Consider the following 17,910-nt stretch of genomic DNA (forward strand, 5'->3'; position numbering starts at 1 on the left):
CTCTGAGAAAAGAAGAAGATTCTGTTGCTAAGAAGAAGAAGATTGTGCGAGTGTTTGGTTTGGATTTGTTGATGCAATTACGAGAAAAAGAAGAAGACTGTGTAGTGAAGAAGAAGAAGATGAAGATCGAGGGTTGTTTGGGTAGAATTTATTGATGCAATTAGGGGAAAAAGAAGAAAATTGTTTGTTCCATCGTCTATTTAAAGTCATGGTCAAAGATAATGTTTTTTTTTTTGTTAGTGTATTGCTTAATGTGTTTGCCTTTTGTCCATTATTTTGCCATTCATGTGCATTTATTGTACTTAGCCTTTGATTTCGCTAAGCAAAATGTTTTTTATGAGATTTTTAAAATTTTTCTGGATAATGAGCTTAGCTAAATCAATTACGCTAAGTGAGAATTGCTCTATTTTTTTTGCATATATGTCTTAATATTGTGCATGATAAGATAATATGATTTGATATAAATATCTTGTCGTACACAATAAAATTCCGCTCTGCCATCATGCTAAGTAGGACATGCATGAATGAATATCTTTGTTACTTCTTTTTTGTGTGTGTGTGTGTGTGTGTGTGTGTATGTGACAATGATATTTAATGGGAGCACGATTACCTACATATTTTGATATAGATTTAACTTGTAGTTAAGATTGTATGAATTCACATTCATAAGTCTGTTGAACATGTATATGTTTGGATGCATTAAGGTTAAACATTTCAATTGAATGCAAATATTTCTTTGTGACTTAACATTGTGCATGATAGGATAACATGACTTGTTATAGATATTTTGTTGTGCACTATAGAATTGCAACATCGTCCAAGTTACAAAATGGGACAAATCTTTGACTCCCATTATTATTACTAGACCTCGAATGCTGGTTTAAACTATGACTCATGTAAGAATGTCACTAGTGGATGAGCCAACCCAACAACAAGAATTTGCGAAATCAATTTTGCAAAAATGAAACTCTAAGTTATCACAATTTGGGGGAAAGACACTCTCTCCTCTAATGGTCACTCTCTCCTCTAATGGTCGCAAATTCACGTTGCTAATATTAATAATTCACCAACAACAATTATCACATAGATGACATGTTAATAACGTTAATACCTAATTAACATAAAAGATTCAATTGAATCATTTTAAATAATTAAATAACTGGATTGAATCACTTAATAATTAAAAGATTTAATTAAACATCAAAAATAAATTAGAGGATCTAAAGTAATTTAGGCTAGAAAATTCAAATATGACCCAATGATGGTATGGTCCGTCGATTATTGAACCACCACCATCCATCGTACACATGATGACATGATAACTTAACGAAACAAACAAAAAAGAAAACAATTATTAAAATACACGAAATTTATTAATAAAATATTAAAACATAACTAAATGGTTTATTATGGCCAAGAAAACCAGAGGGAATATTGAAGAGAGAACAAAGGAAGTGAAAGCAACATGATGCAATGAGTTACAGTGAGATACGAAAATGGTGTTAATGGGAGGAGTTGGAGTACCCTCAATCTCAATCTGTTGTTTGTTCCAAACAAGACCCACCAGACATTTGTGTCTCAAATTCAGATTGAAACCTTCGCTTTCACATTCAATCACTAGCATGGCATTGACCAACAACAACAACACCAACACCAACGAAAGGAAGCTTCCGATTCTGCTGTTTGATATCATGGACACCCTTGTTCGTGACCCATTCTACCAAGATGTCCCTGCCTTCTTCGGAATGTCTTTGAAGGAACTCATAGATTGCAAGCACCCCACTGCTTGGATTGAGTTTGAAAAGGGTCTAATTGACGAGGTAAAAAGAATGAACTTTGAGTATGAACCCTCTTTCGTGGTATGTGTAAAGGTCAAAGCAATTAGCAGAAATTGAATTGGGATTTGGTTTTTGAATTGAATTGCACATGGGGGTGTTTGAGGGGTTGACAAAGCGTTATGTCAAATGTAATATATGCTTATCTTCTCCTCAACATGTTATGTAGTCATATCTGGGTAAAGGGCCATTTTGAATCTTCTAATCGCATGATATGTGATTCAAATGAGGGAAGGGTTGGTGAGGGATTTTAATGGAGAGGAGGGGAGATGAGGGAAGGATAGGTTTCACTTGTTGGTTTGGTTCAAGAAAAAAGGAGACAAAGGTCACTATGTAAAAAAAAAAAAACTTCCATTTTCATCCAACCAACCACATTGCTTGTATTGCTCCGGTCTTCATTCATTACTTTCTAATTTCTTAGAACTTAGAATAGTTTGACAGTCTCTACTTCAACAACAGTTTTCTTATCAATATTTGTCTCATTTTCTTCCAGATGGAGCTAGCAAGAAAATTTTTTAAGGATGGAAGGGATTTTGATTTGGAAGGTTGGTTGGTCTAAGATTTTGTTGCTAAGTAGAGCTTAATCATGTTTGCGTTGAATTAAAGAGGCATAACTTTATCATAATATATATTTTCGTTTAATTTTAATACATTAAAAATCTCTCTCTTTCTCTCTTTTTTTTAATTAGAACTTTTGAGATTTTTAGTTAAAGATCAAGCTGATTCAGATGAGCTGAAAATTGGCGATGGTTTGTGGTCTGGAGTATCATATACAGTCCAGAACGTGTTAGCTTTTTTGTTACTTTTGATATAAAAAATGTTCTTGTCCTTCTGGATTTCTAACAGTTAATGTCTGTCCTGGAAGTTGTAATAGTTGTTGAAATTCAATAAGAACACTCCTAAAGTAGTCCAAATGCATCATTCCTGTGCTTCAAGCTCCTTTTGATAAAGCTACTGACTTGCATGTGTGTTTCTAATTTTTGGACAGGCCTAAAATCTTGCATGAGAAGTGGATATTCGTACATAGAAGGCAGCGAACAGTTGCTTCTTTCCTTAAAGCAAAATAACTATGAGATGCATGCTTTTACAAATTATCCTATATGGTAAGACAGTTATTTTTCTATTGTGATTTGTGTTTTTCTTTTCATGGCATCCTACTGAATTTTTTGTATTGTAGGTACCAGTTGATTGAAGACAAGTTAAAACTATCAAAATATTTATCGTGGACATTTTGTTCGTGGGCATTTGGTATAATACACAATCTCTCTCCCTTTCTCTATTTTTATGCCTCTTATATTGATCATCTTTTTCATTTGATAATGTCTAGATTCTAGTGGGACAAAACAAAGTCATGATTCTCTACTGTTTCCTATTTACGCTTTATTGTTTGTGTGTGAGGGTTAAATCATCCATTCAAACTATCCTGTTATGCTAACCTTATATAATATAGACTCATTTACTATGTGTTTCAGGAAAGAGGAAGCCTGATACTGAATTCTATAAGGAAGTCGTAAGGCATCTTAAAGTTGACCCAACAAATTGTATTTTCGTAGATGACAGGTTCCTTCTCTCTTTATACACTAGATCATTTATCAGAATGAAACCACAGTATCATATCATTTATCTGTTCCACATTCATATATAGGTCTATATGCATGTATGTGTGTTTTATGTTCTAGCATCTTGGCATCCAATATCAATTTCTCTCTCAAGAAGCAGACATTTGTGATCCAGCAGATTATTTCTTTTTCCTCCCTGTCACAATCTTTTTTTTAATCTTTTGTGAAAATGATTTCTTGGGCCACAAAATATGTTTTTAATGTGATTCTCTGTGGTTTTAGTCCTCTAATTTTTTTCCTTGATTTTGCTCCTCGTTCAATTTTAAAATGTTTTCAAATGGTCTCTATCACCATGTAGTCATAGCGTGATACAGTTATACACCTAGTCATGCGACATCACATGCCATCTCAATAATGAGGTTTAACGATAATGAATTTTGTTTTAAGGACCCCAAAACTAAATAAAGTCATATTTATAGGGTTGAAAAACATATTTAATCCTTTTCTTTTAATGATTCTTAAGAAAGGAGTGGCAATCTTTCAGAATTGGTCTGTTGTGTGACAAAATCACGAAACAAAAAGTAAATGAAATGTGTGGTGGATTAATGAGTTGGAATTTATTTAAATTGGCTAATCAGAAAACTCTTGCTCTGATTTATTTAAAGCGTGTATGATATATATGGTTAATGTCTCAGGCAAAAAAATGTGGAGGCAGCAATTGAAGTTGGCATCAGAGGGGTACATTTCCAGAATGTCAATTCACTGTGTGAAAAACTGTCACTGATGGGGATTGACATCTCAACAGATGAAGATATATAGCTTATTTGATTTGATTCTGTTTCTTAACTACACCAATTTCTTTTTATTGGTGGAAAGGGGATATACCAAACTCTTAATTTTACATTCCATTTATACCAAGCTATTGAGCTTTGTTGAAGTGATTTCTGATTTTTTATCCTTAAAACAATGCATCTTTATCTTCTTTGCTATTGACGGTGCTAATAGGAGTGAAAATGAACTAGGTGAATATACTCAGAAGTTAAGAGACACGGTGCACCGTGCACCCCTTTGGACCAGGGCAACACTGAATATATATCATGAGGAATTATAGCAATACACTTTGATATACTTTCTAAACCCACTTTGTTTATTTGGTGAAAGTCATGTGAGACTCATGAAATGATGTAGTTCTTACACCCTATTTAATGGATCAAATAAAAGTATGTATCTTCACACAAATGTAGTTCTTACACTTGAGATAAAAGGATGTGATAGAATGTGTTGTTAGCTTTTCTCTTTACACCTTTGGATTAGATCAACAATTGTAATTGAAGGAAGTCATAACTTTTTATCTCAAGTGTTAATCTAGTGGCTTCCCTACTCTCATCTTTCATTTCTATCAGTTGCAATAAATTTTCACCCCCTCCTAATCAGACCACACCAGAGGTTTCTGTAACATGTCTCTGAATGGAAGCCTACTGGTGTGTTTCAAGAGGAGATGAATTGGTCATTTGTTGGATTTGGTTGAAGGCATTGATGAAGTGGTAGAACAATAGTAAAAAGACTTCAGATGAATTGTGTGGTTAAATGATTTCTGTGCAGCATTTATACATCCTCAGCATTAAAAGAGGAATACAAAAGGGTAAAGAAAATGTGATAAACTGAGTCGTTTTAATCGATCTCATGTGATAAGATTAAAATTCACCTTGGTGAATAAGATAACATCTTATATTTTCTTTTTTCCAAATTTACCATTAATTGTTAATGGTAACAATAAAGATTAATGGATTAATTTGTACAATTTTTTTGTTACATTTATACTTAAATTTAAAAATGCCCCATTTGAGTTTTTTATTTATAATTTAAACAAATACAAGTTTTAGAAGCCTTTCTGATAAAGTAACATATCTTGTTAAAAATAAATGTGCAATAATTCCACGGCCTTATTTATAACTTCAGTTTTATTGGAAATTAGTTTTTTATATATTTTTCACATATATTTTTTTACACAATTAATAAATAAATAAAATTATTAAAATAATTATCTTTTGTTACTCAAAATAAAATATTATCTAAATTAATAAATTTATCACACACATTAAATATTTAAAGATATTAGTATATCATTTAATTATAAATCATAATTAACATAATTTTTAAGATAACACATTAAATATTTAAAGATATTAGTATATCATTTAATTATAAATCATAATTAACATAATTTTTAAGATAAATTTATAAAATTTAACTATCTTATCATTAATAATAGTTTATGATTGATGTGATGATAAAATTAAGTGCATATCCCTTTTTCTCATCAATCTATTGATTTATTGATTTATTGAGACGGTATTTTATTGAGAGTTGAGACAAAAAGGGGAGCAGTGGAAGTGAAGGAGTTTAAGACATCTGGAGCAAAGTGTGTTCTCTGTTTGGAAGGCAGCGGAAACAAACATGTCGTGGTGTTACTGCGCTAAGCCTATGACTTTGCAGTTGCCGTTGCAACCAAGAGCATCATCATCATTCCATTCCCACGTTGGAGGAGTAACAGTAACATCCTCAACACTGTCTCTTCGACTCTCTTCTACTCTTGTTTTCACCCACAACCTCCACTTCCAACCCAAACTCAAACGCGCTTCCACAACCGTTCGATGCTCCTCGGGTACTACTGCTGCCCCCTCTTTTTCTTTCATGGGTTTTCGTTTAAACACGCTAAAGTTCCAATCTTCATGGTTCCCATATGAATTGCATGCTTCAACTTTCGGGGAATAGCTTCAATTCAATCAATTAAGTACCCCCTTTATCATCAAAATAATAATGATGATAAATTATGTACCAGGTATCAATTTTATCATTTTTTTGGACAACATGCAGTTACTTCACTGTTTTTTATATTGTTTTCCAATCAGAATTGAAGTTTTATCTGGTTTATTTGCATATTAAAAGTTTGCACTAATTGACAACGAGCCAATGAGGTGAAACTCCAATCCTGATCCGAGAACAGCAACAAAAACGCTTTGCATGTGTTTGATTTCTATTTTAAAAAATTATTTTGGTTTTTAAAACACTTGTTTTGGAAACAATTTTCTAAACTTTGTAGATTTTGGTGGGCGAGTCCTAGTGCTGCGGTTAAGTTGTGCCTTGGTAATCAGTTGATCATGGGTTCCCCATACTTTTACATAGCGAGGAGCCTTCTGACACCGGGATACATTAGTTTATAGATTTTGGATGAAAAATAGAGTGCTGAGTAATGTTAAATTGTTTTAAAAACAACTTTTAAAATCAAAAGGTGAAAAGGAAATCAAATAGACTCAGAGAACTGCATTTAGGTTGTCTTTTGTTTTTATGATTTCAGAAAAAATTATAACTTTGGGTTTTGGTTTGTTTCAGCATTGACTCCTCAATTGAAGTCTACCTTGGATCAAGTTATTGCTTCAAATAAAGTAGTTGTGTTTATGAAGGGAACTAAAGATTTTCCACAGTGTGGATTCTCAAACACAGTGGTGCAAATATTGAAGTCTCTAAATGTGCCTTTTGAAACCATAAACGTGCTTGAAAATGACTTGTTGCGCCAAGGGCTGAAGGAGTACTCCAGTTGGCCTACCTTTCCTCAAGTCTACATAGAAGGAGAGTTTTTTGGTGGCTGTGATATCACTGTTGGTATGTAATGTGTCTTGGGCTTATGTTTTCAATACGTAGTTAATTTTTCCTTTGTGGTTACCTTGTTTTTCTGATGCGTAAAATTTTATTTGCCTCAATAATGGAATCATTCAAACATGATTTGTCATGAACTGGCTTTTGCGATTTGCAAAAGCTTAAACTGTTAGATGAAGACATGTCAATAGTTTATGTTATATCTCTAATAATGACCAGCAAGGATAGTAAATTAGTAGATATAAATAAGAGAACCAAGATAGACAAGTTAAAGGGTAGAGCTATAATAAACTTCAGATTTTGCATTTGACCTAGGAAATATGAAGACCAAGTTGCTACTAGTAATTAACATCTTAAAACTTATGGAAATATTATTGGACAAAGCTTAGATGCAGTTCCTTAGATGTTTTTGGTGTTGTTCTCTACTCAAAGTTGGAGTTTCACCTCAAAAATCTGTGTAATGCAGGTTTACATTAAAGGTTAACATAGGTTACAAAGATAAAACTAAATTCTGATAGGAGAACAACACCAAAAACACATGATAAATTGCGTCTAAGTTTTGTCCAATATTTTTTTTTGGGATTAGCCTACACTACAACTTCCTTCTCATTCTTTGGAGATTGAAAATTCACTAGCTTGAACCTAAAAAGGAAGAGTCATATTAATTGGTTGATATAAATAAAAAATAAATATGCCAGAGCTGACCTGGTTGATTTAAATGTAACATGATAAAGATAAAGATTGTATTATTCGATGACAGAGAGACACTGTTTTATAATCAGCTATTGCCAAAATGATACCTACAAAATGCTAGAGTACACTGCACATTAATCTCTATGAGCTAGCTTTTAGGGTTGAGTTAGGCCCAGATTTCTTCTTGGTATTAAAGCCTATCCTAGATCCATTCAAAAGGACCACACACCAAGTCCACCAAAGAGTGTTGGGCGTGAGAGGGTGAATTAGAAAAAAAAAACCCAAGTCCCACATTGACTAGAAATAGTGTCAAGATAGAGCATATAAGGTGAGGGCAACCCTCACTCTATGAGTTAACTTTTAGGGTTGAGTTAGACCCAGATTTCTTCTCTTCCTAGCAATCAATTTGAACTAGTTTGAAGAAAATTAAATGTTCCTTTCAAATAGTCCCACCCCCCCCCCCCCCCCCCCCCCATCTTTCTTCATTGCTGTTATAATTGACTGCATAAGAATCAGCTATCAGGTTTATCTTTTTCACATTAGATCATGATATCATGTTGTTACCATCACTAGATTTCTAGAAAATACTTGCCCTCCTCTCACTTTTTGTGCGTGGCTGCAGATGCATATCAGAAGGGGGAATTGCAGGAGCTGTTGGAGAAGGCAATGTTGTCCTGAAGCTATGGAAGGAATGAGGAGGACTTCCCAAGTTTGTACTTTGTAATCGTCCCCCAAAGTTATACTGTGGCTCAGTTACAATGGACCAAATAAATTGTATGATGCATTTCGTGTCCACAATTGCCTATTATGATTACTGCAATACAAAGATCCCGGTATTTGAGTACAAAACAGATAAGTCACAAATTACCCTTAATTATGTTTGTATGGATGGAAATGGTTGTTGAATTGGTTGGTTTATGAATTTGGGTTATCAAAAGGAAAAAGAGCAATGTTAGTTGAGCATTCTATAATATTTTCTTTCTTTTATTTTTTTATTGGTTAAAATTTATTTAAGTCATGTTAATTTGGGAATAAAAGCCATATATTTAGTTGAATCTGATGAATTTTACCCAAAGGAAAGAGCGTTTTTGCTAGTATTTCTCATATTCATTGATTTTAAAATTCTTAACCTGAATTATGGTTGGTAGGTTAGTGTAGTCAAGTAGAAAGGGTACAAGTGTCACGATCATTGAAAGGCTATTTTCCAAACATGCAAACCGAGGATGCGGCGTCTCTCTTGACATGTTTCTATGATTTCATCATTTAATGGTAAAATTGCAAATTTGATTCCCTATTTATCCCAAATTTACAATTTTGGTCTTATCATTCAGTTCACGAATTTAATCTCTCAGTTTTTTAATTCCGTTATTTCAATCCAAAACTCAAAAATTGGACATTGACTGTTACTTGGCAACCCGTGTTGCGCTTTTATTGGAGGTTGATTAGGTGCACCTAATTAACGTCAACCTCCAATGTGACAAGTGGCGGTGTCCAATAAAAGAGCAACATGTGACGGTCAAGGTAAGCAATTAACAATCATCGTCTAATTTCGGGATTGAAGACTAAAATAATGAGATTGTAAAAAATTAGAATACTAAATTCGTGAATTAAATTATAGAAAAATTAAAATTGAATTCTAAGACAAATAAGAGATCAATTTTGCCTATAATAATATATGGGAAAAATCCAAACCCCAATGAGGAAGAGTCATGCTCAATTTAGAAGCTAATTCTGACAAGATAGGAATTCTCTTAGGTAAGTAGCTCAACTGTTCGTGACACTGGTCATAACTTGTACAATATATCTGCCATTGAATTGGTCTGCTCATCTCACGTTACAACCCTTTGAAACACAATTTATAGCATTTAAATCTTGGCACTATTGATTGCAATGGTAAAAAATTGTAGCTCCTGACCAATTTATAGGATAGGAAACGTTCAATTTTTAGCTACACAAGTAGCAAACGGTAACTTAGAGCCATGGTCATTTCACAACACAATTTATCTTTTATTTTTATTTTAAAAAATTTAATCTCTCTTTTCTTTTAACTTGCTCACTGTACACACACATTCTCTCTCTCTCTCTTTCTCTCTCTCTCTCTCTCTCTCTCTCTCTCTCTCTATATATATATATATATATATATATATATATATATATAATATAATATAATATATCAACCTTCTCTTTAAGAACCTAATCTTGGTGACAAACGAATTGTACAATTGGCGAATGCATTGAGGGCACTCCAATAGTCGAACGCTTGAAAGCTAAGTTCGTTCACTGACGAACTGTGTCATGAATTGTTGATAAAATTGCTCTTAGTGAGTTTACTGTTGAAGTAAAAAGTTGATAGAATTCTTAAAATTGATGTGATTTAAGATCCACAAAAGTAATTAAAAACCGATGATATAATTTGTCATTGTGGATACTCTAAGCTAAAAGATTAAAATCCACCCGCCCAAGCTCCAATGTCATTGAAATAAACGTTAATTATTATCACTCAATGTAACTTTTGAATCTTTGATGACCCTACAAATAGCTGTGACTATCTGTCTATTCCAAACCAATAAAGTGAACATTCTTTTTGGATGCCAGAGGTTGTATCTAGGGATGACAATAGTATAGAATTAGTATGAGTACTGTAATATCTCCCATCACTTCATGGGAGGCAAATCCATTTCATACTCATCATGATACTCACATATATATATATATATATATATATATATATATACTTAAAAAAAATTCTAATACCTCAAATTTCAAAACAAATTTTGAAACATGTTTTAGTTTTTGTATTAAATTTTAAACTGATAATTAGAAGCATTTAAGTACGAACACAAGCACCTTATTGCCCGCCCCCACTCCATTAATAAGAAAATCATTTTTACTCACAAGTTCCTATTAAGCTATCCAAAACTAACCCTAACGAGTTTTACCTATAAGTATCCATGTTTATAATTTTTTTATCATCTCTAGAGAGAGAGAGAGAAAGAGATTACGTTCTGAAGGACTATTCATTCACAACAATAATGCCTGTAAGAACAAGTTGGGTGCTACTCTACTGCTACTCTACTGTGCACAAAACAAATCAATAGCTGTACAAGGTTATGTGAAATGAATATTGACACCGAAAATCAACATGAAAGAACCAAAATCCCTTTTCTCAAACAAATGTGGATCACAATGCTTAGTAGCTTTAAATGTAGGAAGGAATATCTGGCCAGGAGAAGTAGAGGTCCATGCACCACATTCTTGCATTTGTGTTTTGCAAAGTTTTCACAATCTTTAGTTCCCTTTGGTCAGTTTTCATTTTCAATCAAGAATCAACTTCCATTGTAGAACATCCATGCTTGTTGTAAAAATCATGGAACAAATCTGACCAGTGCACACCGATAAAGACTCTTGTTTGAAAAGATACCTAAGTTTCCTTGTTTACTGAAGAAGTGTGCCCAGTTGAGGAAGAATTGAGCAGAGATTGTGCAGCTAATAATTTGTTCCTTAGCATGACATTATACTCGTACAAATTTTTTAGATTCTTCTGAATATCGGACAAGTCCATTTCAGAGCCACCTTTAATTTCTGCATTGCATTTGCATACAAGTTAATGTATGAGAGGTAGCAAAAGCACCAACAAACAATTTTCAAAACTAAGAAAATCAAGAAGTTATGCAAAATCATTAAATAGCAGCTATTCGAACAATGTAGAAACAAGCATCACAAACAACGGATGTAGCACTTAGCAGTGCATAGTCATGGAATTGGAAGACAGGATGGAGAAAGTGGATCTAAGACTTGGTTCAGTTTTTGAAGCTTAGCAAAGTAACAATAAATAATAAGAGATTGCCTTTAAGTATGTCATGTGTATTGCCTAATAAGTAAACCTTTTAAGGGTGTCATGTATCATCTAATAAGTATGGTGGTCAATATATCATGTTAAAAATACACTAACGACTATTAATCAGTAAGCTGGTATTAACTCAAGTTAATTTGTACCTAGTGAAGGTAGAGGAGGAATGAAGTTATCATCAATAATAGAAGATTCTTGAGACTGAGACTGAGGGGAATCCTTGCATGAACCAGCATTCTGCTGCTTTGTCATATTCTCTGAATGCAATTTGGAATCATTTGTGGATCCAAGCGGTTTGCAGCTCACTGACTGGAATACAAAACAATGAAAGATATTAAAAAATGCCAAGGTTCAACCATTTTTTAATAGAAAAACTAGTTACAAACCAATCATGTTAACTACATAGCTTAGATTACATACATAGATGACACGTGAAATGAGGAGTCTTGTCATGAGATGAGATAAAAGGAACATAATTTGACAATTAGATACTAGTGAAAAGCTTTACCTTGATATCAGGTAAGCTAGGTTTCTGGTACAAACTTATAGAATCTTTTCTGCTTTTCAGCCTTCGTTTACGTGATGAACCACTACCACGAATTGAATGCAACATGCATCCACCACAATCTGTTTCCTTTCCAGTGCTATTGTAGTTGTCTTCTATTGTAGGACAGCCGTAGGTGTACATTACATATTTCCTCAGCTGATTAAAAGAGGAAATATCAGTAATACAACTCAACAATGAAGAAGGATAAAATTGAGCAAAAAAAAATACTGTGAAATATAAAAGATGTTTGAAGTTGACAAATAAATTACTTTGTCCCAATGCTCTTGAGCTTTACGCCGATTTCTAATTCTGCGCATAATGCTATCTTCATTTCTGAGCTTCTTTATCCTATACTCGCACTGTAATTCAATAGAAGATTATGACAATATGGAATATAAGTATGAAGAAGCTATGATATAAAGGCAATTAGAATCCATAACAATCACATATCTATGATTCATTGTTAGAAATAAATATAGAATGTGCAGTCTTACAAGAAAATAATGTTAATTATAAAAAGTAAACTAGTACAAAAAGAGAATTCACATAAGAAAATAACTATGCTCTCTAATTAGGATATACACTGCATCTCTTATTCTAGCAAATAGGCAGGCACAAAACAACTATGCTCTCTAATTAGGTTATCAAATTGCAATTCACATAAATAGCCAAACTAATTGTTGAATCATAAATCATAACTCAGATTGAATTGTAAGATTCAAAGAAACAACAAAAAAAGCTTGAAATATATCATATAACTGATATATAGTTCTCAATGTAATATTTTTAAACTAAGAATTGACAGAACAACTTAAGCATAAAGTCTCACAATACAAAATTATAAGCCGTATGTTATACGTCAGAGCAAACACAAAGCAATGATACAGTCAAATAAGGTGTACATAAAGTGAGTTGACCGTGTGAATCTTTTTTTAGAAGAATGAAAACAAAGCAGCAATAGAATACACTTTGTAGTGCTCCAATTCCTTTTCATTCAACAATTTAATGGTATGTTTGGTAGGAAGGAAAGAAAATAGAGAGAAAGGAAAACAGGGATAACGATACAATTTCTTTTGTTTGGATTAAGAGAAAATGGAAAGAAAAAGGAAAGGAAAGTTGGATTTATAGAAATAAAAATTTAAATTTTTCTTTCCTTCCACTTTCCTTTCCTTTAAATTCAAATTTCAATTTTTTTCTTTTCTCCAAACATAGGGTAAGTTTATTTGATGAGAAGTGGTGAAAGAAAATCAGACAAAAAAAAAATGTGACTCATATGGGTGGTACAGAAGCACACTGATTCATGCAGGACTGCATGATTGCATGGTTCAAAGTTGTTTGCAATTCATCACATGATTTGAATCACTGTGTTGCTGAATTGCATTGAAACATGCAATTCTAACAACCATACACCAATGAATTAAAAATTACAAGCACTAATGTAAGTTGAAATCAAGAACTGGTAGTTTCTAATGCTGACGTTATGTTGTTGAACATATAATCCTGAGCACAGCCTAGCTCTACTATATAGAAAGATCAAGTCCTACTAGACTCATAACCTAAACCACTGTACAGCATACAGTCCGTATGAAGGAATCATAACTGAATAATATCAAAAAAGGAATAAGAAGTATACCTGTATCAACAGGTAGAAAAAGATGCCTATGCTAATACAATACAAGCCACCAAGGTCCGCAAGGAAGCTCACTGCACATGAAGCAACAACAGATATTACCGCAAATGGGTTAGCAAAGATATGATATTGATTAGGCCTAGACCAGAACAAAGCGTAGAGCTTATTAGTTCGACAAGTTGATAATTTAACAATTCAGATTGTAGATATAGGTTATTCTCATTTTAGAAATTGAGATATAGAATGAAAAAGGAATTAGATATTCAAGGATCCAGTGGTTGAACTTGACAGTGAAGAAGCTGATAGTATCTAGTTTGTGAATAAATGAAGTTAGAAGGACTACAAATGAGAAACATACAACTTGAGTACTTCAAAGAGGAAGGGAAAGAAACTAAATATAACTTACTACAATAATTGCAGACATGCACAAAATGTACTTACCAGGACCCAAAATATTCTCTTTATCGATCTCCACAACATAATCAGAGAGAAAATTGATAAACAATGTGGTGTTGACTAGTCCATCGGTAGAACTTTCAAGGGATGCTCGAAGCTCATTTGTATCACGAGAAGCTGAACCTGGGAGGAACTCGTGAAATAAAGGCTGTATGAGCTTTAGCTCATGTAAATTATGATATATTCGAGGGAACAAATTGAATTTCAAAATATTTGATTGCTTCCCTCTGAATGTAACCGGGCTATTATCGAAATTGCTTCCATTCTTTAATGTTCCACTAACAAAACTCACATGTTTCTTAGCAATATCCATTGAAGTGAGTTTGAACTCAAAACCAACAGCAGTGGCAGGATTATTGGGGAGATCAACAAACTGCCACGAAATGTACATGTGATCATAGATGACCTTGCAATTTTTACACTTGAATACTACAGTTGGCCCCGTGCTTGAGTTGTAACAAGAGTAGTTTGCTAAAGTCGACAGAGGAACAACTCTTTGGTCGATAAAGCCAGGATTCCCAGTAACTACATTACCTAGATTACGTAGATTTGCACAGCTCATACTAGATACAGTTGTTATATTGAACTCCATGTCATTGAAATAAGAGGCTAACTCTTGTCCATTTGTTGCTCTTACATTGTGCACCTCAATTGATCTCTTTGATATGATCTGGTACAGCAACCTGATGGAAGGTTGAGACTTGACTCAAAATCAAAATGAAAGATTTTCGCTAAATATCCTAACAATAAGGCGACATAAGGCAATAGAGACTCACGCAGCAAACAAACCAATAAATAGTATCCAACTTGCTATGGAGAAAGCTCCACCAAGTTCTGTTTTGCGTTTAGTGACCACTTTCTGATCATCCTACAAGGAACAAAAAATGGCACCCAATAAAGCATTTTTCATACATAAACTCAATAACAATATGCCTATTGTTTTAAGTTCCTCTGATGAGTAAGTAGGTAAGAACATAATGGAAAGAGAAGGATAATGTTATGGCACTAAAACAACAGATAACAATCACATGACTACGGGAGCATGCCTATGTTGCAATGCTGATTCTTCAGGAACAGCCGCAAGCAATCATAACTATTGAACATTGTTAGTCATACACGTGAATCAAACAGAAGCCTTTTTGCCATGCCAGAAACTTAGAAGAAAACGTGAATCCAACCAAATGTCAGCCACTACAAAATTGTTGGCACGACATGCATAATTAAGAATAAGGTTTAGATATGTTTAAGGTCACCGATAAATAACCGAATTTTGTTCTAGATCCCTAGTAAACTTTTTCATTATTTTGAGTCTCTATATATTGAAATTTTTTTCTGTGAGTCCCTGTTATTAGTTAAGGGATGATGTGCCACCTTTCAAATTGATCTTTCCAACACTATTAAAGATTGTGATGATGCTACGTCATCCCTTAACTGATGACAAGAACTCAAAAAAAAAAATTCAATATATCGAGCACTCAACAAAGAAAAATAATTTTAGAAACCAAAACAAAATTCAGTCATATATCAAGCAACTTAATCATATTTAAGCTAAGAATAAAATCAGCCAAAACGAAGGCCTCAATTTTCTTTATCCGTTGTGTCCACCATGACACCAAGTGACCAATCAAGGACGTTATAATCATAACATAACAGACCTTCTTTATACACAATAAATGATATAAAAAAAATGGCTAAAATCATCTTTTTTATTGCCAGGCTAAAATATGTGTTTTTGAGGTTGTTTGCATGATAAAGATTTTGCATTTGGTATATTTTAGACTTAAATACAATTATAGTCCCCTTTTACATTTGTGTAATTTCAGTCCCATACTTCTAATTAACTGATTTTAGTTGACAAAAGTTGGTCCAATTGGTAAGAAACTCATATAACAAAAGGGCGCTAATTCAATTTTCATTACGAGGACTTTGTTAGTGAATGATCTATAAAAATACTTCCAAGCGCTCAATGAGGCTTGAGGTCTATCCTGACCCAGTGAGTCCTCGAAACCTAAATCAGCTGAACTTTTTCTTATTGAAAAAGAAAAAACTGATTTTATTCCCTAAAATTTTACTGGTTGTTAAAATTGGATTCCTTCATAAGTTTGAGTGTTTGACATCTAAAATTTAACAGAATTTAATCACACCAATCATCTCTTTAGTTGACAGGTTGACACATAACTAATCAATGACATCAAAAACATTTCACATATCATAATATTTATAAAAAAAAAAAAAAGAATACTGCAAAGTTCTAATATCTAATGAAATCCATATTGGGATTTACGTGTTTTTTTTTTTTTTTTACAAAACAATGGAATTTACTTGTTTTAATATATTAGAATTTCATATTATTTTTTTAAAAAAAAATCACATGTGTGAAATGTTTTCCAGATTAATTGCAGATATTAAGTAAGAGCAAATTTCGTTAAATTTTGTATGCCTAAACTAATCGAGAATCCAATTTCAATAAATATTTGCATTAAATGGCGGCCTCTAATTCTGATAAGCAAAGAACACCAAAAATATCTAAATCACTACATTTAAATTATATCCTTAAAAAAGACAAACTCATGGATGAAGTTGGATTGCGAAGCTAAACCATCACCACAATTCACGAAACCAAAAACACAGAACCAAACAAAACAAACCAAGGTCTGGAGTTGGAGGCTGGTGGATGAAAAAAAATGTGATTACGAGATAATAATCCATTAAAGGTGGTTAGATAGGTTTCCTCCGAAGATAAAAATTAGTTATTGACAGCTGATGGATACTGAGGACCACATAATAAAAAAAAACTAACCAGCCAGTGCCTTGTGGCGAAGCAAATATCCAACCTACTGATCCACCACCTGATTTTGAACCAAACGTTCCTTCCATCACCGAGCTTCGTGCACCTCAGAAACACGCAGAACAGAAGCCACGAGAGAAGCATAACGAGCGTGGCTTCCAAGAACACCGCCTGCGACTGCGTGAACTTCTTGATTCTGTCGAACGCGAAGAGCGTCTCGGGGAAGCTCAGCGCGTAGTAGTCGACGCCGGTGTCGGTGAGGATTGTTGAATTCCCCTCGTAGAGCACGCACGTGTTCCTCACGTGCTGGAGCACGTGACCGGGGGTGCACGCGCAGAGGGTGGTGTTGAAGTTGAAGGAATTCGCAGGGCACGTCGCCATTAGAGCTGAAGAATTTGAGATCTAATGGTGTGACACCCTTTTGGTGTTGTGATTGACCCAGTTGAGAAAGGATCGAAAAAAGTTGAACTTTATGGAGAATTTGAGGGTTGGAAGAGGAAACATGAAATGGGGTGGATCATGTTTTGGTTGAAAGGGTGAAGAACAGCGTGGAAAGAACAGGGCAGAAACGGAGGAAAAAAAAAAGAAAAAAAAGTGTGTTTTGTTGTCTCGGTTTCTTCGTGGTTAAGCAGAGGCTATGGTATGCTTGTGCTGAGAGAGAAGAGAGCTGGAGACAGAGAAGAAAAGAATTGATTATTTTTATTGTTGACTTGTTGCTTTTTAGCTGGGTTTTGTTTTGTTGTTCTTGCTGTGGTAATCATGCTTTCTTGTATTCGTTTGTGGTTTTAATTTTAAGGATGAGTTGAAATCTTTGTATTTATTTAGTATCTATCCTTCTGAAAATTAAATAAGTGGGACACGGCTACATTAATAAGATGTACCCCAACAAAATTAT

At 33.6% G+C, this 17,910-nt stretch overlaps 3 protein-coding genes across 3 annotated transcripts; 2 read left to right on the forward strand and 1 right to left on the reverse strand.

Annotated features, from left to right (window-relative positions):
* Nucleotides 1-1,439: 1,439 nt before the first annotated feature.
* Nucleotides 1,440-4,381, forward strand: LOC100790345 (uncharacterized). The gene is given in 6 exon segments (NM_001255247.2): nucleotides 1,440-1,820; nucleotides 2,329-2,380; nucleotides 2,824-2,938; nucleotides 3,013-3,083; nucleotides 3,308-3,395; nucleotides 4,090-4,381. Coding segments are annotated over 6 exon segments (774 nt in total). The 5' UTR covers nucleotides 1,440-1,496; the 3' UTR covers nucleotides 4,214-4,381.
* A 1,450-nt stretch (nucleotides 4,382-5,831) lies between these two features.
* On the forward strand, nucleotides 5,832-8,587 carry LOC100305724 (uncharacterized). The gene is made up of 3 exons (NM_001248888.2): nucleotides 5,832-6,059; nucleotides 6,788-7,057; nucleotides 8,367-8,587. Exons 1-3 carry the CDS (start codon nucleotides 5,852-5,854, stop codon nucleotides 8,420-8,422), a joined length of 534 nt encoding a protein of 177 aa, NP_001235817.1. The 5' UTR covers nucleotides 5,832-5,851; the 3' UTR covers nucleotides 8,423-8,587.
* Nucleotides 8,588-10,742: 2,155 nt separating this feature from the next.
* Nucleotides 10,743-17,832, reverse strand: LOC100815316 (uncharacterized). The gene is made up of 8 exons (XM_003533538.5): nucleotides 17,028-17,832; nucleotides 15,004-15,095; nucleotides 14,213-14,910; nucleotides 13,775-13,845; nucleotides 12,411-12,500; nucleotides 12,103-12,297; nucleotides 11,741-11,903; nucleotides 10,743-11,326 (listed from the first exon to the last, which is right to left on the reverse strand). The coding sequence occupies exons 1-8, from the start codon at nucleotides 17,394-17,396 to the stop codon at nucleotides 11,166-11,168; spliced, it is 1,839 nt and encodes a 612-aa protein (XP_003533586.1). The 5' UTR covers nucleotides 17,397-17,832; the 3' UTR covers nucleotides 10,743-11,165.
* Between the last annotated feature and the right edge of the window lie 78 nt (nucleotides 17,833-17,910).

This window comes from Glycine max, chromosome 9 (assembly GCF_000004515.6).
Source record: "Glycine max cultivar Williams 82 chromosome 9, Glycine_max_v4.0, whole genome shotgun sequence".
Taxonomy (NCBI): domain Eukaryota; kingdom Viridiplantae; phylum Streptophyta; class Magnoliopsida; order Fabales; family Fabaceae; genus Glycine; species Glycine max.

What these genes read in the sequence shown, in the direction of transcription:
- LOC100305724 (NM_001248888.2), top strand. Translation starts at nt 5,852, where the DNA reads ATGTCGTGGTGTTACTGCGCTAAGCCTATGACTTTGCAGTTGCCGTTG. An exon ending in AACCGTTCGATGCTCCTCGG is followed by an intron (nt 6,060 to 6,787) that starts GTACTACTGCTG and finishes GGTTTGTTTCAG; the next exon opens with CATTGACTCCTCAATTGAAG. An exon ending in TGGCTGTGATATCACTGTTG is followed by an intron (nt 7,058 to 8,366) that starts GTATGTAATGTG and finishes GCGTGGCTGCAG; the next exon opens with ATGCATATCAGAAGGGGGAA.
- LOC100815316 (XM_003533538.5), bottom strand. Translation starts at nt 17,396, where the DNA reads ATGGCGACGTGCCCTGCGAATTCCTTCAACTTCAACACCACCCTCTGC. An exon ending in TTTATTGGTTTGTTTGCTGC is followed by an intron (nt 14,911 to 15,003) that starts GTGAGTCTCTAT and finishes ACCTTCCATCAG; the next exon opens with GTTGCTGTACCAGATCATAT. An exon ending in CTAGCTTACCTGATATCAAG is followed by an intron (nt 11,904 to 12,102) that starts GTAAAGCTTTTC and finishes TTTGTATTCCAG; the next exon opens with TCAGTGAGCTGCAAACCGCT.